The 24,083-nt window shown below is 37.4% G+C and overlaps 2 protein-coding genes across 2 annotated transcripts in view; one reads left to right on the forward strand and one right to left on the reverse strand.

Moving 5' to 3' along the window:
• Nucleotides 1-10,514, forward strand: part of LOC139934350 (RAB11-binding protein RELCH homolog) — a 36,920-nt gene extending 26,406 nt beyond the window's left edge. Inside the window, exons 20-28 of the mRNA XM_071928543.1 lie at nucleotides 464-512; nucleotides 790-982; nucleotides 1,938-2,120; nucleotides 2,324-2,387; nucleotides 4,182-4,320; nucleotides 4,994-5,110; nucleotides 5,840-5,928; nucleotides 6,150-6,205; nucleotides 6,463-10,514. Coding sequence (XP_071784644.1) covers nucleotides 464-512; nucleotides 790-982; nucleotides 1,938-2,120; nucleotides 2,324-2,387; nucleotides 4,182-4,320; nucleotides 4,994-5,110; nucleotides 5,840-5,928; nucleotides 6,150-6,205; nucleotides 6,463-6,613 — 1,041 coding nt within the window. The 3' untranslated portion in view covers nucleotides 6,614-10,514. The remainder of the gene's footprint in view (nucleotides 1-463; nucleotides 513-789; nucleotides 983-1,937; nucleotides 2,121-2,323; nucleotides 2,388-4,181; nucleotides 4,321-4,993; nucleotides 5,111-5,839; nucleotides 5,929-6,149; nucleotides 6,206-6,462) is intronic.
• Nucleotides 10,515-13,343: 2,829 nt separating this feature from the next.
• Nucleotides 13,344-23,369, reverse strand: LOC139935186 (phagosome assembly factor 1-like). Its single transcript, XM_071929658.1, has 12 exons — nucleotides 23,144-23,369; nucleotides 22,088-22,254; nucleotides 21,628-21,671; nucleotides 20,907-21,072; nucleotides 20,335-20,435; nucleotides 19,612-19,724; nucleotides 18,830-18,963; nucleotides 18,212-18,292; nucleotides 17,789-17,871; nucleotides 17,264-17,369; nucleotides 16,756-16,887; nucleotides 13,344-16,179 (listed from the first exon to the last, which is right to left on the reverse strand). The coding sequence occupies exons 1-12, from the start codon at nucleotides 23,205-23,207 to the stop codon at nucleotides 16,102-16,104; spliced, it is 1,269 nt and encodes a 422-aa protein (XP_071785759.1). The 5' UTR covers nucleotides 23,208-23,369; the 3' UTR covers nucleotides 13,344-16,101.
• Nucleotides 23,370-24,083: the final 714 nt, after the last annotated feature.

Raw genomic sequence — 24,083 nt, forward strand, 5'->3', positions numbered from 1 at the left:
GCATTGGAGAGCTGTTGATAGTATAAAACATTGTGGGAAACGACTCCCTCTGAAGTAACGTAGTTTTTGAGAGAGAGGTAATTTCTCACTTAAATAATAAAAGACTTCTACAAATTCGTCCAACAAGGGTGTTTTTTCTTTCATCATTTACCAAACTTGTACCCTCCCTTTAAATCCCATCTGTGGCACTATGTGGATAGGGTTTTCAGTCCCTGCTTGACTGCGTTTCCCTGGAAACATTCTCTGGGGTTTGCCTCCCACATCTAAACCTGAAACTTCCTCACCATCTTCTCTTCTCGTTTGGCTTTAATAAGAATGTTGAGAATATAAAGCCAGAGGTGAGAGCAGAGACAGAAGTCGTACAGCACACAACAAGAATTGTTTTTCTAAATCTCCCTAAACCATCGTAAAGTTGGATCATAGGGCAATGCGAAATGATTAATTTTTTTGTTTTCAATCTTAGATTAAACCGAAGTTTCAAGCAGTATTAAACATTCCAGATGGCCAGTCAGGTAAGCTATTTCAGGATGTTTTTTCTTTCATTATTCTGCTGCAACTTTGATGACCAATTTTGCTCAAACTTTCACAGGTTTGTTATTTTAATGCTTTTTATGGATTATTTTTGGATTATTAATATTTTTGTCTTTCAGCTCTGAGATGTGAGAAATTATTAACTATTTGTTAATTTATTGTTATTTTATATAGCATCAGTCTATAGAGTCACTACATGTTGTTGTTGTTGTTGTTGTTGTTGTTGATCTTTTTATGTTGTTGTTGTTGATCTTGCAGATGCTTTGGTATTATCAGGTCAGATGCCAATCAACCGATCTACCCTTCCCGTTTACTGCTCGGGAGTTCTAGTTAGTTATAATCGTGAAGATGATCGTAAGCAGCTGTCCCAGTACCTTCAAGACTCTCTGATTACTCTAGCGTTGTGTGATGCTCCAATTGATAGCATCAGGATCTCATTCTTAGAACTACAGTGAGTCGCAGCCTTCTTCTTCTTAGGCCAAAAAAATAAATTTGCCACTAATTTGATTTTGAGATCTCGGATTTTGAATTTGAGGTCCCCAAAATCAAGCATCTGAAAGCACACAACTTTGTGTGACAAGGGTGTTATTTCTTTCCATTATTATCTGATAACTTCGACGACCGATTGAGCTCAAATTTTCACAGGTTTGTTCTTTTTTGCATATGTTGAGATAGACCAAGTGAGAGGACTGGTCTTTGACAATTACCAAAGGTATCCAGTGTCTTTAAAGGTCACCCGTCAATCACCCTCAAATTAATGGATATAAAAACCATTGGTTAGAAGACTAAAGCAGCAGTTTGATAGTATAAAGCATTTTGATGGCCCCGAAATTTGAAGCGTTCTGTACTCCTTCTAGGGATTACTCTTCCATTGTAGACATAATCGCTTTGGATTTTTGGCGATAACTCAAAAATCAAAACCACCTTTTGAAATGAAAATTTCAGATGTTAGTTTTATTGTGTACATAGGATAGTATTAATTTTGGTTTTTACCCTTACACCGATGTGTGTTACTGTTAGCACTGTATACTCAGTACTTTCCCCGAGTCCTGTGAAAAAATATCACGGGCATGTTACTCAGGTGGGATTCGAACCCACGACCCTTGCAATTCTAGAGCAGTGTCTTACCAGCTAGACTACCGAGGTTGCCCGGCAGCTAGAGGCAGTTCGAATCCTACATAGGACAGGATTAGACAAAAAACCAAAGTCGGGGAACGATTTTCGTCCAGCACTTTTGCATAGCAAAACATTTTGACTGAACAGATTTTGTGCTAATATAAGGTAGCAAAAAGACGATTTTTGAACAGCATTTGACACATTTTGCATCACATTTTGCTCTGAAAACACTGAAAGTTATACATTGTCTTTAAACTTATAGTTTGTCATCCTGTCGATCTTTATTCCAGTACTCATCCCAACTTTCATGAGCTGTTGTTAGCAACCCTCTGGAGCTGTGTCGTCCACGAGTCTCCATTAGTCAGATCAGCTACCGCTAAAGTATTCGGTTCACTCGTCAAAGGTATCAATGAAGCGCTGGTATCCAGCAGGGTGGTTCCCGCTCTCATTACATTGTCAGGAGATCAGGATATGTAAGTACCTATTTTGTATATGATGCATAAGAATAAACTATAAATAATAGTAAACTATAAGAAAACTATAAGAACTATAAATAATAGTAAACGTGTGGGTATAACCATGTACGGGCATGTATGCATTATTTTTTACATTGTAAATGAAATCTATAAAAATCAAGAGAAATTTTATAATAATGGTTGATATCAATTTATTGCAGAAATGTTAAAATCTCCACCATTCCAGCATTTGGGACAATCTTAGAAAGCACATCTCAAAAAGAAGTAAGTTTGAAAGAACATTTTGCCAATATCAGAATTTTCAGTAACTGTGTTCTTAATTTTAAATGATACACTTGTACATTTTCTTTATTTGTGTTTATTTGGACTCATAATCATATTATTGTTCCATTTTATAATTTTGTAACACTTTTATTCCACTGCATTAATGAACATTTTGTTATAATATTATGATTGTGTTTTCTTTGTTTGAATTGTTTATCTCATGCGACCATTTATTTTTATCTTGCAGCTGTTCTCAGTTTTTAATTCCTATATAGATGATATAATATTTTGCTATTGTTTGAATTTCTTATTTGTTTGTCGTGCTTTGACTTTATTTCAAAGTTGTTGAGAGCTACTACCCAGTCACATGCCTTTTACTACTTGCAGTAAATAATTAGTAAACCAATAGAACTGTGTTTACTATTGTATAGGGGCTTTGCTATTGTTTGTTTTTGAATGCTATGATTTACTTTTACATTAATGAACATTATGTTGTAATATGATTGTTGTTTTCTTTGTTTAAATTGATTATCTCATGCGACCATTTATTTTTTATCTTGCAGCAGTCCTCAGTTTTTAATTTCTGTATAAAATAAATGTTATAATATTTTGCATTTGCTATTGCTTGAGTTTCTTATATTTGTCGTGCTTTGAAATAATTTCATGCATTTTACTTTCAGTGAATATTTAGTGAACAAGTTGAACGGTGTTTATGTTTGTAGAGGGGCCTACAATGATCATATGCAAGTGTTTGTTTTTCAATGTTATGATGTACATTATAGCCAAATTAATTTAAAATATAAACTGCACTAACTTCGGAAAGTCTTTATTAATTGTCCATAATACAATTACTGTAGATTTTACCACCCAAGTATATTTTGCCTTTTTAGGTGAGGTTTGCGGTAGCACCTAATGTAAATCTCTTTTGAGTAGTGTTGGTTTTGAAAAGAACCGGGAGCAGTCTTTTCAGAAACAACACAACTCAAAGAGATGTTCACATGGTGTTATTGACAACATCGCTTAAAGGCAGTGGACACTATTGGTGATTACTCAAAATATTTATAAGCATAAAACCTTTCTTGGTGACGAGTAATGGGGAGAGGTTGATGGTATAAAACATTATGAGAAACGGCTCCATCTGCAGTGCCATAGTTTTCGAGAAAGAAGTAATTTTCCACGAATTTGATTTCGAGACCTCAGATTTAGAACTTGAGGTCTCGAAATCAACCATCTTAACACACACAACTTGTGTGACAAGGGTGTTTTCTTCTTTCATTATTATCTCACAACTTTAATGACCGATTGAGCTCAAATTTTCACAGGTTAGTTATTTTATGCATATGTTGAGATACACCAACTGTGAAGGCTAGTCCTTGACAATTACCAATATTGTCCACTGCCTTTAATTAAACTCACACCATGCAAAGTTTCATATCCTACTTACATTTTGTATGTGTATTATGAATGTTCCTTAACTTTTGTAGTCTGTGAAACATTAATATTTCATCTTTTTTTTTTTTTTTTTTTTTTTTTTTTTTTGACAAACACTGGTTTTGTATTTTGGTTCTTTTAAAAAACTCTGCACTGTTCTAACTTAATGTATGTACCTTACAGCTATTTTAATTATAAGGGTTATAACCTTTGCATGTCTTTACAAAAAAACCATATTGTCTCGTTTTATTCTTTAAGCATGTTTGATGTTGTACAGTGCCTCGGGTTGGTTTTGCATGAGGCGCTGAAAAAATCTGAATCTTATTAATACTTTTTTAATGAATTTTCTTGCCTAATCTTCAGACTCTAGACAGAGTGTATTCTCAGTTCCAAACATTCCTTGATGATCCAGTTTATAAAGAGGAATACAGACTCCTTGAAGAGGTCATCAGAACCTTCGGCAAAGTCGGACCAAATGCTGAACCCAAATTCAGAGATGAATGTAAGTAGTGAATCTTTTGGAGTTACTTGCAGTGGTCGAGTCAGGAAAGTGTTTATGATCGGGTGGAATAGTGGACAGCTTTTGTTTCTACTTTTTTGTGGTGTGTCAAGGCCGAGCGGTCTGGTTCACTGGACCCAAGCTTTGGTGCTGTCAGTAGCAGAGTGTGGGTTCAAATCCCGGTCATGACACCTTTGCCCTTGAGCAAGGCACTTAAACACAATTGCTTTCGGGAAAAACTGGGAAGGTAGTGCGTTCTGCTCTACCAGCCAGGCTCCCAGTGGATGATATCCATGCCTATATCCCTACGGACTGTGAATGGGGTAGCCCTGTTTCAGCCCCAGGAGTAGTTGGCAACCTGCCCCTGGTGACAGTTGATTTGGGTAAATTTTCCAAATCAGTGAATTTAGCCCTCACCTTGAAGTGGTCGTCCGGCCTTGTGAGTTGGGCCACACCTCATAGTTTTTTTCTTGTTTTTTTAAACAACATTGTGTCTGTCTTGTAAACTTGGTGTCAATAAGGTACAATGCAGGGCAAAAAAAAATGAATGATGCATGTCCACCATTTAACATTTATGTTTGTGGTAAACTTCTTCTTTTTCAACACTGAAGTCAAAGTTTAAATCGGATAGATAAAGATGAATTTAATGAGTTATTTGACTTTGGTTTGTCCTCAGTTATGTTGCCTCGGTTTGCAGCTATAGCGTACACTAATAACAACACGACACATGAGAAGAGACGATCAACCATAGCTATGGCACTATTCAGCGCTTACAGCGCACTCTCATGTTGCTGTATCCTTTATCTACAAACTTCCTTATCTTCTAGCAAAATGTTCCTCAAGTTATATGCCGTCTATTTTGTTGCGTCTTATGTAGTGTGTCATGGCCGAGTGCTTAAAGACCTGCTTGAACAAAAATGTCAAGTCGTAAACTTTGCTGAAATTCACTTAAAATGTTTTCAAAGAATAGGGAAATCGAGTCATATGACTGTGACAAGATTTCAATTGTGTAAAAAAACAATCATTTTGAATGCCCTTATCCAGCGCTTTTCTGGGAGATTTGCGAAAAGCCCTGTTACGTAATCACTCTCAAAAACGTCATCTCTGGGAGCTCCAATTTGTAAAGCCGCTTTGTTGCAGCGTTGAGGCACAACAAAGCATCTCCCAGAGATGACGTCAGCGGCATTGTCCTTTGACGTGCGCTCTCAACGGCAGAAGTGTTTTTAGTTTTTCAAAACCTTTAGGTTGGGGCCTGATTTTTTAATCGATTATTACGAAAAATTCAGAAGTGTACACATATCAAAATTACATTAAAATTGTGAACAAGTGCATTATAAACAATTTAAAATACCATTTCCGTTGAAAACATTCCGCTCAGGTAGCTATTTAAGAGCATCAAATTCAAGTTCTGGTGGAGTCATCGTAGTGTAGGTTCGAATCCTGGGGAAAATTTTTAATTTGTGCAAAACCTAATACTCGTTATGTTTTGGAAGTTTGTCCCTTGACCCAATTATGACCTCAGTCATTTCTAATGACCTGATATGGGAGTCTATGCTACCAGGTCTGAGATGTCTTCGTCAGGATCTTGAGGTCGTGTCGCCAGAGCACGAGGTCAGTTCTTTTGTTCTTTATCGGATTGTTATTATTTACTTCGTCAACCCAGTTCCACCTTCAGATGCCATGTTTCCATTTTTTCTTTCTTAATCAAACAAGGTTATAACAAGTTATTAAATATTTTTTTCAGATATATTATCAGTATCATTATTATAATTAAATAAATTCTGTTTGATATCTTTGTTATTATTTGTTGATTGTGATTGATTTCCATACAGGTTGTGGTTGGATCGATGATTAAAGAATTTGAAGCTAAACTTGGAGGGAAAGAAAGGTAAATATAAACTCTATACGTTTGTCTGCATTCTGTCAGTTGACACATGTACATGCTGGACCTCAGCTCCAGCTTCAAAACTTATTTAAAAATTAGCAGAGTTCTTTTCTATGTGGCTGAAGTGTCTTTCTGACAGATATGGCACACTACAAATGTCCATTATTATTATTTATTATTATTGCAAAAAAAGGTTTATTCAAAGTGTTTTCCAACCTGATGGGGGTATTAATTCTGATGATTGTTTTTTTCTTCAAAAGGTCATCGTCAGTGACCTCTAGTAGCAGTACGGCGTCAAGTGGCTTCACCAGCAGCCTACCGCACATGGACGACACAAGACGGACTATCCTCAATAAGATTGGGGCTCAGAGAACTAAAGTAGCCAATGTCTTTCACACTCGCAAGAAGTAAAACATCGGTAAAAGAAGATGAACTTTAGTTTAGATTAGTCTTTATGTCACAGATATCTCTTTTTAAGGTTTAGATGAAAAATGAGAGTTTATTTCTATTAATTAAAGGTTGCCTTTTGGTGTGGGTTTTATTCGCTCCTGCTGAATCTTTTGTATAGACTCAACTGGCACAGGGGTTGTTCCCATTTAGGAACACTGTTCCCATTTATGGAACATTGTTCCAATTTTGGGTTCAAAATTTGGGAAAACTTTTCCTATTTGGGTTCCTATTTGGGAATTTTTTTCCTATTTGGGAACATTATGTTTCAATATTGATAATTTGCTTTAGTACAACACCTCAGCATAGCGTACTGACCACGCCCCAGTTTGTAATTGATTAGAAAACATTTTATACAACAATACATAGTTGCTTAGGTTTACCAGTACTATCAAAATCAAGTTTTTGTATGAAAATATCATTCCTGTTTGTAAAAGAAAGCTGTCTTGTTTTGATGTCAGACTTTCCTAGATCAGCAGTACTTTTAGACAGAAACCAGAAGATGAGTTTAAAAATAAATGAAATTTGCTTCCCTTAACAAAAGAAGCTCTTCCTTAATTTTCTTCATATCAGATGACATGAAAACACACCAAACTTGTTCAAACTGGCTAACGGTGGTTAGCCCCTTTCACACGGAAGCAATTTAGAAAAGTTCCCTTGCTAAATTGTAGCATGGTTGTACAATTTTACAAAATGTACCTCGTGTGAAAGGACAAAAAGAAAATTCTACTATCCAAATTCTCTTGCAAAATCTTGTCAAACATTGCTACATTTTACAACCATGCTAAAATTAAGCAAGGGACCCCAGTTAAATTACTGTCGTGTGAATGACACTTTAGTATATTAATGCCTGAACCTTCAGAATGACTTTTAAGTGTAGCCAGTGCACTGGGCCGTTGCGCTGCTAAGCACACAAATTTGCTTAGCATAAATTTCTTCCTTGATAAAAAAAGGATTACCAACCAAAATTTCCGTTTGTTACTGGTATTCAGCTGATGTTTGCTCATCCTGAAAATCACGTGGAAAACTGTTGGTAATCATGTTTTTATCAAGGCAAAAATTCATGCTTAGCAAATTTTTGTGCTTAGCAGCTCTTTGAAATTGGGCCCAGGACAATCCATTATGTAGGTGTCCACTGGCATGCACATACCATACGATGCTTTGTTTCCACCATTCTAAAATGGACAGTGGTACTGGAACTCATTCTTTAAATCTCCCTTTTCCTGGGTTATTGTGTATGGTCTAGGCCTGTATGCTTCGTTTCTGAAAGGGTAAGGGCACCAAGCCATTTTTCCCTTGTAAAGAGCACCCTACTAGGAAATTGTAAATTTCTACTGGAGCATTTCAAGGGCACCAAGGCAATGACCAGGAAGCATGGAGGCAATCGCCTTGAAGTTTCATACCTAATGGTCAGATGGACAGTGGCACTGGAATTCATTCTTAAAATATCCCTTTTTCTGGGGTTATTGTGTATTTCTTTCTAGACCTTTGACAGTGGTCAGCAGTTTCTTCTTTGTGTTTAGCAAAATTGAAAGTGTGGGTCAAAGGTCATTATGTAACCACTGGCGTTTATCTACATGTACATTGTTATTGTTATTCAGTACTCAGACAATGGCCAGGCCACGTGTGTGCTTTATATCTCATTCAGTAACTTACACATTGCCACTGCTTATCATATCTAAATATTTATACTGTATCATGAATATGAAGTGAATATTCAAATAAGTCTATGAATATGAACTATTTAAAATTTATAACTAAACACTAGCCATGTTTTTTGTATTGCTTAATAAAATGCTTGCTCAGTGCATATAATTGATTTAAAAAAATTCGTAATCTGATATAATTATGATAAAGTATTATATTGACATATCTTTAATTTAGTCAACTATCATCAAATTGTATATAAAATGTAAAATGAAGTATTCAAAAATAATGATTTGTATTGGTAAGTGTAAACAAGCAACCACAAATATTTTCTGTTTTCAATAATTTCTTTCCATCATTATGTCTTAGCTATTATTCTGTTTTAAGTGTGCAACAGAGAACATTATTTCATACTTAAGTGAAGGGCTATTTCATAGCAACCTCCAGGATGAGCAAACCCTGGTACCATTGTGCCATACACATCCATAGTTGTGTATGGGTGTTCACCGTCTCTTACGTAACTATACACAAAAGCTTGTAGCAACTGTCTCGATAGTCTGAGGAATTCAAATGTAAGAGGTGCATCGTAACTGAGAAAGTCAATGTACCAGACACTATTCAAATCTAACTCGCAATCGGCTTATTGTGATGTAATGGAACTTGTGGACAAGTCTTCAGTGGGCTACCGTCCCATTTCAATGTGACCAGAGTAGTAAGAGTGGTAGTCTCGTGCACAACAGAAGTCTTGTGAGATAGTCCTGAGAGCAGTTTCGCTGTTATTACGACTGACATTTAACGGCTTGTCTAAAAAGTTTAAGAATCTCCCCGCAAAAGATACTGGTTGCAAAATGTACAGAAAATCAAAACAAACGGAGTAACCAACTATGAAGTTTTTTTTTCTTGATTCATATATCAATCTTATCTTGGAAGTTGGAAGTTAGTAATTGTAATGTTCCCATCATGGCAATTGAAATAATTGGTTTTAATGTTTATGTCCAAAAAATGACGTCATACATTTTTGGCACCCTCAAACAAAGGTGTAATACATAGCACCAAGACTCTGGAACTCACTTCCGGATTACCTCAGACAATTACACAACATCACTCTCTTCCAGCAGAAACTCAAAACACACTTATTCTTGCTTGCTTTCCAACATCTTGACAAAACTTGACCGGCGCCTTTGAATGTTTCTCCTTTTCAGTAAAGTGCGCCTTATAAATGCTGTAGTTTATTATTATTAATACAATAGGGAAACGGCCATAGTCAGCAGTCTAAGACCAGTCAGTTATAGCCGGCTATCTGCCTTAGATGGTCTTAGCTTAGTCAGTCATAAAGCCTGTTGCAATAAGACGGTCTTAGATAAGTCGGCGAAAAGTAATGCAATACGAACCATCGTCCCATAAGCACTTCTGCAGGCACTGGCGGTATGGCATTGTTCTTATTGCTTTGGTTTGAATCATCGAATATCCAATCTCTGAGTTGTATCATTTTTACTCTTGGGAATATAGTTTTTACATTTACGATACAAAGTATCACCACCATTATGCCTCTAATGGGTGTTATCTATTTCTAAAATAAAATCTCATCGTAGAGCTCTTTGTATCAAATCATCCACAACTCACAAATGCAGCGCCATCTTTAAAAACCAAAACAAAGACCGATTATAGCCAGCTCAGAGCAGGCTTAAGATTTAAGACTGGCTATAATTAAAGACCACGCTATTGCAATCGGTCTATAGTTATAGACTGTCTAAGCGCATTTCCAGTTAGCCGGCTATAGCGCATAGACCGGCTTAAGACCGCTTGGTGCAATCCGCCCCTGGAATTCTCAGTTTGTGGAGCACTGACACATTAATCAGGAGAATGTTGGTTCAAAGTCAATATTTCTTTGTTCAACTCCAAAACATGTTAGGCAACACAATCTCGAAAACGATACAATCTTATTTTCCATATAAAATGGTGCTAGAGATAGTTATGTCAGCCTTATTTTTTAGTGTATCTTCCATAAACAGTAGTTAATTTGATATCAAAAAACAAATGTATTTTCCTCTTGATTTTAAAAATTTTAAAAATAACCACTTCAATTTTTTTTAGAGCACATTCCCCTTTCTTCTCATAGAGTATGGCCTAGTAAGTATTGATAGACAAAAGTCTTGCTTTAAAGGGTCAGGGTACTTTTTATAGGACAAAAAACAATGTCCACAGATTTACACTAAACTTTACACAGTTTGAAGATAATGATAGTAGAAAGCTTCCCTGAAAATATTACTTACTGAGGTGCTGTAGTTTTTGAGAAATGAGTAAAACAAGTGAGACGAAAATTATGTTAGCATGTAAACCGTATTTTCATGACATTGTTTTACTCATTTCTCCAAAAACATAGCACCTCAGCAAGTAATATTTTAATGTTAGCTTTCTACTATCATTATCTTCAAACTGTGTATGCTTTAATGTAAATCTGTGGACATTGTGTTTTGTGTTACAAAAAGTACCCCAATCCTTAAAATAACACAAATTAAACTCAATATTTCTTGTAGCTATTGTCTTATATTTATGGCTTACTGCTTTAATATCAGTCACTTCTTTGTTGAAGAATATCTGCTTTGTATATTAGCATTTTTGTTGTTGAAAATCAATTGGTATCTTTGATTCATTCCAGCCAGGTGCAAGGGGGAATTATAAGCTTCATATATTAAATGCACTAGGCACCTTTGGTAATTGTCAAAGACCAGTCTTCTCTCTTGGCGTATCCCAACGTATGCATAAAATAACAAATCTGTCAATTTTTCTGACTCAATTGGTCATCAAAGTTGCCAGAGAATAATGAAAGAAAAAGCACCCTTGTTGCACAAATTTGTGTGCTTTCAAATGCCTAATAAAAGATTTCATGCCTGAAGTCTTTTATTATTTGAGTGAGAATTACCTCTTTCTCAAAAAATAAGCTACATCAGAGGGAGCCATTTCTCACAATGTTTTATATATTACCAACAGCTCTCCAGCGCTTGTTCAACAAGTAAGTTTTTATGCTAATAATTATTTTGAGCAATTACCAATAGTGTCGATGCCTTTAAGGTTTTTTTTTTTTTGCTTTTTAAAATTTTGCATAAGTTGCTGAAAAGCCCTTTTCATTTTAACAGCAATTCAAACTGGTTAGGATCCTTCGTTTCTTTTTGTACGGACGTTGTTACAGATGATGTAAATGGTATATCTTTCATATTAATCAGGTTTTGTAAAAAGATAACCTCCATCAGTTGTTAGTATGTGTATAATGTAATTCCAATGAGAGCAGGAAGCTTACAGTCCATAAGCCAAAGTATCCCTAGCTAGCACAAACACAGTTAGTCTTAGTAACAAATTCACCTAGTAGAAATTATGTACCCATTCCCACAGTGGAAATGTACCCATTTTCTTAGCCCATTCCCAAATTGGTTGTGTACCCATTCCTCCACTGGAAATGTACCCATTCCACCACTGGAAATTTACCCGTTCCTACAGTGGAAATGTACCCATTTCCATAGTAGAAATGTACCCATTCCCACAGTGGAAATGTACCCATTCCCACAGTGGAAATGTACCCATTCCCACAGTGGAAATTTACCCATTCCTACAGTGGAAATGTACCCATTTCCATAGTAGAAATGAACCCATTTCCACAGTAGAAATGTACCCATTCCTCCAGTGGAAATGTACCCATTCCTCCAGTGGAAATGTACCCATTCCCACAGTGGAAATGTACCCATTCCCCCACAGTGGAAATGTACCCATTCCCACAGTGGAAATGTACCCATTACCCCACAGTGGAAATGTACCCATTCCCCCACAGTGGAAATGTGCCCATTCCCACAGTGGAAATGTACCCATTCCCCCACAGTGGAAATGTGCCCATTCCCACAGTGGAAATGTACCCATTCCCACAGTGGAAATGTACCCATTCCCCCACAGTGGAAATGTACCCATTCCCACAGTGGAAATGTACCCATTCCCCCACAGTGGAAATGTGCCCATTCCCACAGTGGAAATGTACCCATTCCCCCACAGTGGAAATGTGCCCATTCCCACAGTGGAAATGTACCCATTCCCACAGTGGAAATGTACCCATTCCCCCACAGTGGAAATGTACCCATTCCCACAGTGGAAATGTACCCATTCCCCCACAGTGGAAATGTACCCATTCCCACAGTGGAAATGTACCCATTACCCCACAGTGGAAATGTACCCATTCCCCCACAGTGGAAATGTACCCATTCCCACAGTGGAAATGTACCCATTCCCCCACAGTGGAAATGTGCCCATTCCCACAGTGGAAATGTACCCATTCCTCCACTTGAAATGTACTCATTCCTCCAGTTGAAATGTACCCATTTCCACAGTAGAAATGTACCCATTCCAGTGAAAATGTACCCATTCTCACAGCCAGCCCATTCCCAAATTAGTCGGGTACCCATTCCCATAGTGGGAAATGTACCCATAATAACAAAAAGTGGAAATGTACTCCCATTCACAAAGAGTGGAAATGTACCCATTCCTCCAGTGGAACTGTTCCCATTCCCATAGTTGAAATGTACCCATTCTTCCAGTGGAACTGTCCCCATTCCCATTTTGGAAATGTACCCACTCCCAAAGTGGACATGTACCCATTCCTCCAGGGGAAATATACCCATTCCTCCAGTGGAAATGTACCCATTCCCCCACAGTGGAAATGTACCCTATCCCAAATTGGACGTGTACAGAACCTAGTTTCACCAAGTGTTGTGTTTAGACCTTGTTATAAATATTCCCAGCCCTTGTATCATGCAGTACACATTCTTACCACCGGGTATTATTTCTACAAAGTGTTGTAGACATTATGTAATAATTGATACTGATTATGATGACCATTTCAAGCTCGTGCAATAAATGAGAAATGCTTCGGAGGGAAATAAATATTGATCCAATGTTTCTCTTTTTACAAATATTTCTTAATATTTTCAAAAATCACAGCGATCAAAATTCTGTCTTATTTTTGTACATCAAATAAATACATTCTGTGACAATCTTTTAATATTTTCATCGTGCCAACCTGGAATTTTATTAACCAATAAAATACAAAAATAAAACAAAAACATTAATTTAAAATAACTACACAGATTGTTATTTCTTTAACTTTTCAAAAAGCTTGGAAAAAAAATCAATAAGTTCAATTCAAAAAGTGTTGAAATGTTTTACCAAGTCAAATCCATTACAATCATTGGGTTTAATTTATTTACAACATTTCAACCTTCATATGACCACCTTTAATCAGGAAATAACAGAGTGATGATGAGGTCTTAAATGACACTTTATAAGACTGACAGGAAGGCAAGGTCCTTTATCGCACGGCCATGACCCTGCACTAGGTTTTAAACGGCAGTTTAAGACCGAGCCACTACTTTTATTCCATTTCATTAAAACTTTTTGTATAAAAACACAATAATGCAGGAAAACCAGTAAAAACACTTCCGTTTTGTAAATTTTCAATTACTGTCAAACACTTGAGCTCTGTTTCAAGGCTCTCAAGGCGCACATGCTAATAGACTTTACAGTGAATACCAGGACGCATTGAGTGTGTTACGCGTAATTTAGTGCTTGGTGAACTTACGTATGTAAAAGAACTACAAAAGGGCATTAAAGGATTTGGGTACCTTTTCAAAATGTCCATAGATTTACATTAAACTTACAGGGTTTGAAGATAATGATAGTGGAAAGCTTCCCTTCAAATATTACTTACTAAGGTGCTGTAGTTTTTGAGAAATGAGTAAAACAATGTCATGAAAATCTGTTTGTAGATGATTAAAATAATTTTCGTCTCATGAGACGAAAATTATTTTCATGACATTGTTTTACTCATTTCCCAAAAACTACAGCACCTCAGCATATAAAATTTTCAGGGAATCTTTCTACTATCATTATCTTCTGTGTAAGTTTAGTGTAAATCTGTGGACATTGTGTTTTTTGTCCTACAAAAGTTACATAGACCCTTTAACCAACTGGTCTTTAAATTTATCAGCAAATTACTAAAGTAACTTACTAGAGTAAACATGGCCTGTAACCACCATTCAACCATTAGGACTGCGTCCCGTCAACTGTCAATGTATACATATTTTTTTGTAGTTTGTCTGGATTTCAAGATAAAACAATTCATTATGTACAATTTGTCATCTAAGACAAATAAAAATGTTATAAATATAAATGAATTCTGAATTTACAAATACAATGAAAAGTCAACTTTGATAATCATTAGTTATATCAATTGAGCTCTACCCTTTAAAGACTTAAAGGCAGTGGACACTATTGGTAATTGTCAAAGACCAGCCTTCACAGTTGGTGTATCTCAACATATGCATAAAATAACTAACCTGTGAAAATTTGAGCTCAATCGGTCATCGAAGTTGCGAGATAATAATGAAAGAAAAAAAACACCCTTGTCACACCAAGTTGTGTGCGATTAGATGGTTGATTTCGAGACCTCAAGTTCTAAATCTGAGGTCTCGAAATCAAATTCGTAGAAAACTACTTCTTTCTCGAAAACTATGGCACTTCAGAGGGAGCCGTTTCGCACAATGTTTTATACCATCAACCTCTCCCCATTACTCGTCACTGATAATTAATTTGAGTAATTACCAATAGTGTCCACTGCCTTTAACCATTATACTTTGATACAAGACAAGTCAAAAGACGATTGAAACACTTGGTTGCCCCAATTTGACCTTTGTACGACTCTGGCATGTACATGAAACCCCTAAATTTCATGCGTCATTTGTATTTCATTTATGTATCTGTTCGGAAGAAAATCATACTACGACAATTCACAGTTATATAAGCATTATATTCACTGCTCTACCCGATTCAAAGCTCTACACGCAAATGGCTGACCGTGCAAAGGGAAAATGACACTACAAACTCTCCACTAATATCAACATTTTTTTAAAACCTAGGGGCTAGTGTTCAACTCTAAGAAGCTAATACTGAATCAATATTTTTGAAAATAACCCAAATCTTTAAATTTACAAATTCTTATATGTAGTAGCGATCATGACCTCTAGTCAGGAACCAGCAAGTTCTCTGTGGTTTGGACAGCTTTGTAGAGCCTCGATCTCAAGCAAGCTCTCGACTCACAGGGTGTGGTCTCCAGTTCTAGTCGCTCCCCTGTTTACGAAGCTGTCCAAGCCAAGAAACATCCCGTTTAAACCCTTGATCCGGCAAAGGGCGATCAAAAGTGGATCAGATCCAGCATGTCCAGCACGGTCGATCAAAGGGCGATCAACAGCTAGTGTTAAACCCAAGAGCGATCTTAGTTTCATAGCAAGTGAAACTATATTTTACACCATGCTCAGCACAAAATGAAATTGCACACCCCCATCATTACAAAACATTTTGTTTATCATGTGAACGTATATATAGTTATTAATGAAGCATTGGTTGATAATAATGGGAGACTTTTGGGCGGTCCTTTTTGACAGCTCACCAGTAGTGCATGTGCTCAGACCTACACACGCAACACTGAGCATGTGTCGGACGCTCAGAGCTGCAAAAAAAGGACTGTTGTGTTTGCTGCCGCCAGCGTCTCAAAAGTCTCTCACTAGTTTGAAGAAGTAAATTGTTTTAGAGCTGGCTGAAGTTAGATCAGGTTTCCATGGCAGTACCTGTTGTTGAATGAGGTTCTAAGCATGTGTCGGACACTCAGAGCTGCAAAAAAAGGACTGTTGTGTTTGCTGCCGCCAGCGTCTCAAAAGTCTCTCACTAGTTTGAAGAAGTCAATTGTTTTAGAGCTGGCTGAAGTTGGATCATCAGGTTTCCATGGCAGTACCTGTTGTTGAATGAGGTTCGCAGATGGTCACAGATGCTATGTGACTATTTGGCATCACCTGTAAAAAACAATTAAGGTAGATAATAATATAATATTTATAGTGGGTTCTTATATAGCGGACATATCCGTCACTCGGCCACGCTCAAGGCGCTTTAACATACAGTATTTTCCTGCAAGGTATGCGGGACTACGTTTGAAGTATGAGACCTACTCCTTTTACATAGCACCTTGTAATGGTTTACAAGTGCTGTGTCTCAATATGCTCCCACTTAAACCAGGAACACCAGGGCAAACCCCTTCTCTTTCCGATAAGTGCGCTTGGTTCTTTTTCATGCATTACACAACACACGGGACCAACAGCTTTACGGCCCATAAGGACACAGGGGTCGCTTTCACAAAGAGTTAAGACTAGTCCTAACTTAGGACTAGTTCTAGGAGATATACAAATTGCATGGATAGTCCTAAGTTAGGACGAGTAACTGGTCCTAACTAGAGATAAGACTAGTCCACCCCAGGTGTCACAACTTGGACTCAAACCCACTATCTGCTGATCAGAAACACCAGAGTTTGAGTTCGGTGCTCTTACCCGCTAGGTCATTTACACAAAATCAGATGAAAAATGAAACTACATTACCTCAATGATGACGTTGTGTACGCCATAGCAGAAGGTAGACCCGAAAGGGTTTGTTGTGTTCATTGAGGAGGCACGGTTCAGAACCACTGGCTTCTGAGATTGTCGGACAAGAAGCTTCTTCAACGTGTCCCACTAGAAAAAAAAGAGATAAACAAAATTTTTCATAACAAAATTTTTCTTTTTAAGTTAGAGGATCAACAAGCTAAGACTCTTAACTGATTACATGTTGATAATAATCCTGCCCCAATCTCATGATTCTGCTTGCCCTAAGCAAAGAATTGGCGCTTACGGAAGCAGGAAGTTCCGCACTGCAGCACCCGTATTTCACAGCTAGCAGGGAACGTTTGCATTTGCACGAGCGTACTACATGTTACTAGACGTTCTTCAGTTACATAGCATAGAAATTTCAGCGCTTGCACAGTAACCAGAGAATGGTGATTGAAAGCGCAGAATTAAGTAAAGGGCAGAGCCCTGGACTTTTAAACAAAACAAGTTTCACCAATCTTACCTTGACGTATGTAGTGAGATTGACGACTGCGCTGTCATCACATGTTTCAGTCTCAAGTCCTACCTTCACACACGGCAGAGCGATCTCAAAGTTACATCTGTGATATCTACAGAAGACAAAATAAAAATTTAAAAAACATGTTTAGACGAGGTATGACAGGCTTTGAACTGCGTTCTTGTAGGGGGCACAGCAATTTTCCTCTGGTAAAAGGGGCACTTCTATGAGTAAAATGTGAATTTGTATTGGAACTTTGCAACAAAAAAACAGGGCACCACGGCAATTTCTGTTGGTGGTTTGGGTTACTTTGAGGCCTGGGGCGACATTGTGGGCTTTTCCCTGGTGTTGTCTTTGATCCATTTTCTTTAGTATTATGGGTGTACTGTGGGGGTGAACCATACTATGTCAAAACACCCCACAAGTACAGTTCCTACCTAAAATTACCCCAAAATGTATATCTTGTAAGCACATGTAAACTAAAAGGCTCTATCTATATGGGGGTGCCATTTGTTATTTTCTTCTACTTACATATTAAAGTTATAATGCCCCGGATAGTTGCTATGTAGAATAAACTTCTTAGCACAATGCGTGACTGCATCAAATAGAATATCCTGGAAACAACAATAATGACAAGAAAAGTAAGTGAGTTTCATGAGGATTTTTTTTCACAGAACATCAGTTCTAACATCATTGTAAGGGTCAAACAAATTGTATTCTCTACACCCCATGCAATTAATAAAATAACCAACATAATCCATTAAAGACACTGGACACGTTTGGTAATTGTCAAACACCAGTCTTCTCACTTGGTGTATCCCATCATAAGCATAAAATAACAAGCCTGTGAAAATTTGAACTCAATTGGTCATCGGAGTTGCAAGAAAATTCCTTCAAACCTAGACAATCTTCATTGATACAAAATTATAGACCGTTAAATCCCTGTTTACATACCACTCCGATGGTGAAATAGTTGAAGAAATAGTCGGACGTTCTTGGCTGATCCTTGTGAAATGTCTTGGAATGTATTCTCATCTAGAAGTTAAAAAAAAAGTAAAATATCCTTAATAGTCATTCCTAAAACATCTTCAATTCCAATATTGAAACAATATTACCAATGGGGGGCTTTCAGGATGCTTGGTGGCAGTAGTCTTACCAGGTAAATCCACTGTTCTCAGTAATGTGCGCGTGCTCAGAACTACATAAACAGTTAAAATTTACCTGGCAAGTCTGCTGCCACTTAGCGTTACCCATTGACTCTGATGTACTATAGTCGCATCTTCCTTAGCCGGAACATCTGAGGTCACTCTTGTGAATCATGCCAGAGATTTGCCTCGAGCCTAGGTCAATTCACTTGCCATAATCGCCTTTCACCTCCATCCTTTTTCGCATGGAGATACGCAGTCAATTCGCACATTGTATACATTATAAAACATGCACGCTGACTAATCAGCTTACATCACTGTACATTTACTCAATGATTACATTGTATCCAATGAAATCACTGGTTCTGTAAGAGCAAATACCTGCCCTAATCCGTGCGGACATGGGACCTGTCTACATCTTTCTTACCTTGTCTTCCGATTTGTAGAAGACTTTACTCGGGCATCCGAGGGAGCTAATCACATCCTGAGCAGAGTCTCCAAACTGAAGAGTCCTGATGATCGGACGTTGTTTGGATTCTGGTGATTTACCAGCACCGGGACCTTTCAACAAAAATAATAATAATAATATTTTCCGTTCAAAAAACACTTCTCACATTCAAATTTTCAAAAAATGTTATCTTTTTACCTAACCACATTACTTAAACCTGAAGTGTTTCTCAAAATGCTTTATATTATTTAAAGCTGATGTGGGATTCTAACCAAAAGTTCATTATTTCCATTAATTTTAACATTAAATTATCAATGATTATCAAACTTATACCTTCCCTTTAAACGAGACGTTGGACTAAATATAATTTACGATTCAGTTTAGGTTTATACTGTATTTATTTTCTGTTCCCCTAAAGACAATCCAAGTACAGACTCCTTTCAGAGCCAACATAACTCTCAAGATATTACAAAGAGAGGCTTGCGGCAACACCAAGTGAAAATCTCTTTTATGTGAGTAGTGTTGGTTCTGCAAAGATCTGGTGGTTTACACTACTCAAAAGAGACATTCACATGGTTCATACCTCAAACATCTCTTAGTTATAATTCCACCATGTAAAGTTTCAAATCCTTCTCAAGAGATATTAACAGGGCAATCTCAACCTCCTCAGATAGTACAAATTTTTGTACCAATTTATTACCATCAAATATGAATAATCTGATCAATCCCTCAACCAAATGTTGGACAGCTACAACTCTTACCGTCTGTCAGAAGAGAGAATTTTAATCCAACAGGCAGACCTTCTTCGTTGATTCCTTCAACCAACTCACAGAATACATTACCACAGAATGAACTGACAGGAATGGCCGGACGTCTAAAAAGAAACAGTAAATCACAATTAAGTATTGTTTGAAGCTTTGCATGGTGTGGAGAAATAGGAAGAAACTATAAATAAATAGTAAACTTTCGGGTTCAACCATGTGTAAATGAGATGAGCGGGTTTGGTCTCGATGGTCAATGATGATAAGGTTGGCGTAGTGGTATCGTCCCTCACCTTCCACCTCTAGGACCCTGGTTCGAATCACGCCATAGGCACTTTTTACTTGAGTTTTCAATCCCTACCTAACCTGACAATGCTTTTGTCAAGAAGAAGGTAGGCTCTTCACTCCGAAGCATGGTGGGAGTGTCATGAAATTTTAATTTGGGTTGTCAGGTTTGCGTCAAGATATCTTCCTTCGCCTTCCACCTCAAGGACCTGATTCCAATCCCACTGCGTGGGCTTTTCTTTGGATTAATTCACTGGGGTTTTCCTCCCACATCTAAAACAGAAATTCCTTCAATGTCTTATCTCTATTTGGGTTCTTATCTAGTACATTAAGTTCGTTTTCTGAGAGTCCTTGGCTTCACAACCATCTTGAATTAAATGAAAAAAAGGCGTCAAGTTTTACTTATATCTCCCAATAAACTTCAGAGTATTAACTTACTTGGAATCCGCCAGACTGCTACCAGTGTAGAGGTAGATCCGACTCACTAAGACAGAATTCTTACTTGGTAAAGGAATGGACCCCAAACCATGAACACTCGGCTGAATAAAAAAAAGAAGCATAAAAAAATAATAAAATGTTTGTTAGTCAAATACGTTAGTGCTTCTTTGAAAGTACATCTTTGTTTAAAAAGGAACATATTTTGCAGTGAAATTTTCGTGTATAACATCCTGACACACAAACAAATTCTCAATGTGCTTTACATTAGTGTTGTGGTCATTGGGCCAATAACATCCCTTTAATCTTTCTCAGCTCCCTGGGGAGTTTACCGGCCTGAGTTGCCGTGGCACTTCAACCGCTTTCTCATTCACAAAATCAGCCTATACCCTTGCAGGTACACATTTAAACCCCTGGGTGAAGAGAAGCAATTATAGTAAGGTATCTTGCTCAAGGACACAAAATGTCATGACTGGGATTCAACCCTGCTTTAGGACACAAGTGTCATGATCGGGATTTGAACCCACACTCCGATGTCTTAACCACTCGGCCATGACACCCTATGTAACACTTACCTCAAACTTTGCGTCCTCGGCAATAGGAAAGAGGAAAGATAGACCTCGGAAATTGATAGAGAAGAGCTGTTGTTGAGAGTCATAAACTGCTGGTTTGGTGGCACCAAAAGAACTGTCAACTTGCTCAATAGTCGGTTGGACAAGCGGCGAGCTGAAATGCTTCCCACTAAAAATGTGAAATGTAAACATTCTTGTTTAATTCTGCCTGAAGGCTTTAAGAGCTATCAAGTCTGAAATTACTGAAGTTGTTTGTTTTGATGGTTTATTACTTTCTATTTCTAGAAGCAGTCAGGTTGGTCTAGTGGTGTCTTTTCTCGCCTTCCACCTCTGGGATCTTGGTTCGAATCCCGTCGGGGGCACTGTGTGGATTGGGTTTTCAGTCCCTACTTGACTGCACAGGTTTTCCCAGGAATAAATCTCTGGGTTTTTACTCCCACATCTAAAACTGAAATTTCCTCATTGTCTTATTTTTTTCTCATTTTAAACTAAATCAAAATCAAAACCTATTTTTGGCATTGTACAATTTGTTTAATGCTTTGTTGGTATTCAAAGAAAAAATGACCAGAAGCTGTAGCTGAAAAGGGTCACTTAATAACTATAAAATTTTACTCACAAGTAAAAATACAAAAACACAGACACTGTAGGGACAAAGAGTAAAGAGTTAAAGTTTACACTTTTACAAGATTTTTAACAAACAGTAACCATTGCTTGTCTGACTTACCAATATTTTAGCTTGACTTTACTCAAGTTATAAACCTCAATAACCTAAAGAGAAAGAAAAAGACACAAAGTTCATAATCTAGCCAATCTTGGTTTCTTATAATACAATTATATTTTACTCCAACATATAATTTGACATTAATTTGGTTGGATTATAGCTCCAATCTTGAACTTCACCATTTGTTATGCTGCGCCTACATCCTAATAATTAAACAACCAACTCTTTAGGGCATGCCCTGCCATGGACAAATTTCAGTAAAGTACACAAACTCAGAAGAGAAGCACTCATATCCATCACAGTGACGCTCAAAGTGCTTCAACATTCAGTATTTTCCTGCAAAGTATGTGGGACTACGTTTGAATTATAAGACCTACTCCTTTTACATAAGGTTTTTTTAAGGTTCTGTGGTGCAATATAAATGGTTCTTTACAAATATGACCAATTTTGAGTTAAAACTTACTCGTAGACGCTGTATGTGTGAATCAAAGATGAGTCGAATTCCATCTTGAACTAAATTGAGAACCAGATCAATAGCGAGAGGAACCGACTCGCAGTAAATGACCTGTACCTCCTTGATGACCCGACACTGACGACGAAGAATATTCACAGCTTGAGAAAATGGCATTCCTGAATTGAATCCAAATACTCCGAGTTAATTAGAGATATTGATCCATGGATTTGTGAATTATCGTTAAAATAACAGATGTATTGTTAAATTTCCATTCCTCTCAGTCTCTGCACTCAGTCACACTAAATCTAAAATCTGACAAAATGACTCGTGTGAGGTTACGGGAGACAATAGCGGAGCGAAACCGCAATAGTTCTAGGAGTAAGCCACCACCACGCTTGGGTGAATTTAGCCCACATTGTGTGGCCAAGGCTAGCTAGCCTTGGCCACACAAGTGGGGCTAGGGTAACTTTATTCTTTGTCAATATTGTTACGCAAATTATGCTTTACAACATCTAGACCCAGTATTCTGGGGCGCTGTACTCCTTTTTTCAAATTTGGACATTTTCGGTCGTACCTAGGACGGTAGCCTAGGTACGACCGATAATGTCAAAATTTGAAAAAGGAGTAGTAGCCTAGGTACGACCGATAATGTCAAAATTTGAAAAAGGAGTACAGCGCCCCAGTTACTGGGTCTAACAACATCAATGTTTACAACATCACTGCAGTCCCATATTCTCTTCCTCCATGGTTGATTGTATTTTTTTTAATTTTAAAATAACCTCCATTTTTTTAATAGAAAATAAAAGTCTGTTGCAAACTTGCTTTCCCAACCAAAAAGATGACCTATGATAATGATACAAAAAGGAGTTGCCTTTGATTTTGAGAAGACTCTGCTATCTATTGCTAGGGTGGAAACCAGGTCATTAACTATTTTGTCTGCATGTTTATGATGTATGATCCACTCAAACATCAATCTTATGTTATGATCTACCCAAACAAGTCAAGTCTGTCAACTCATCAAATCAACAACAGCCACTTTACCCTTTTAAAATTTAGTTTACTTACCAAGCACGAACTCCCAATTTTCACTTCCAAGAGATCGGCCCGGTACCACTTCTAAATCCAACATTTTCTCTTTTACAACCAAACCAACAGAAGTTCGTAATTAATATTCAGCTGTTTATTTGACAATACATTCATGAAATCATAATATTTAGGCGCGACTTTGTCAAAATGTTTTCATCCAAAAACTGACGGGCGACATTTTTGTTGTTTACGTTCTGTGTGATGATCGGACAGCTGTAACATGAGCATGCGCAGATGCTGCCTGGGTCAATGCACTTTTCTCAAGTAAACGCAGTAGAATTTAAAGGGGATATCTGGTATCCTTTGAGAGAGCTGTTGACAATAAAAAGTAAAAGAAACGTCGTGAGACTCTGTCTACCTCCCGTGCTCTGAACATGGAGGAATTTTTGATCCATGCTCTGAATTAAAGTAGTTTTTGAGAAGGAGGTAATTTCTTACTAAAAAAAAACTTCAGGCCTGTGAAGCTTGCATCTCTCTCATGTCTCTATAGAGAGCTGTGTGACGTGAGCACCAAGTGCATCATCAAGTGTTTTTTTCATCGTTTATTTATCTCTTGCAACCATCATGGAGGATCTAATTTTCCCTCCATGTTGCAACCCTGGCGAGGAAGCATGTTGCAACTAATTGATGACCGAATGAAATCAAAATAATTTGCAAAGACTTGTTGTATTTTATGCCTGTTAAATTCTGGCATATACACCATGCACTGAGTGAGAAAATGTACTGCTTTAGTACTTTGTTGCGCTCCCACTATTCCGTGCGTGATCATCACTTTAAGTCTGCTTTTGGGGAAAAAGCGTTCACAACCTCGAGCTCTACTTTCATCCCCATAGTTATGCGCTCCAAAACCTGACGTCATGAATACTTTATAATAAAACGTTTTAACTGCGTTATTTACACAATAAAACCGTAGAAAGTA

Source organism: Asterias amurensis, chromosome 3 (genome assembly GCF_032118995.1).
Source record: "Asterias amurensis chromosome 3, ASM3211899v1".
Classification (NCBI taxonomy): Eukaryota; Metazoa; Echinodermata; class Asteroidea; order Forcipulatida; family Asteriidae; genus Asterias; species Asterias amurensis.

What these genes read in the sequence shown, in the direction of transcription:
- LOC139935186 (XM_071929658.1), bottom strand. Translation starts at nt 23,207, where the DNA reads ATGTTGGATTTAGAAGTGGTACCGGGCCGATCTCTTGGAAGTGAAAAT. An exon ending in TCTACAAATCGGAAGACAAG is followed by an intron (nt 18,293 to 18,829) that starts GTAAGAAAGATG and finishes TTTAACTTCTAG; the next exon opens with ATGAGAATACATTCCAAGAC. An exon ending in GGGCATTATAACTTTAATAT is followed by an intron (nt 17,370 to 17,788) that starts GTAAGTAGAAGA and finishes TGTCTTCTGTAG; the next exon opens with ATATCACAGATGTAACTTTG.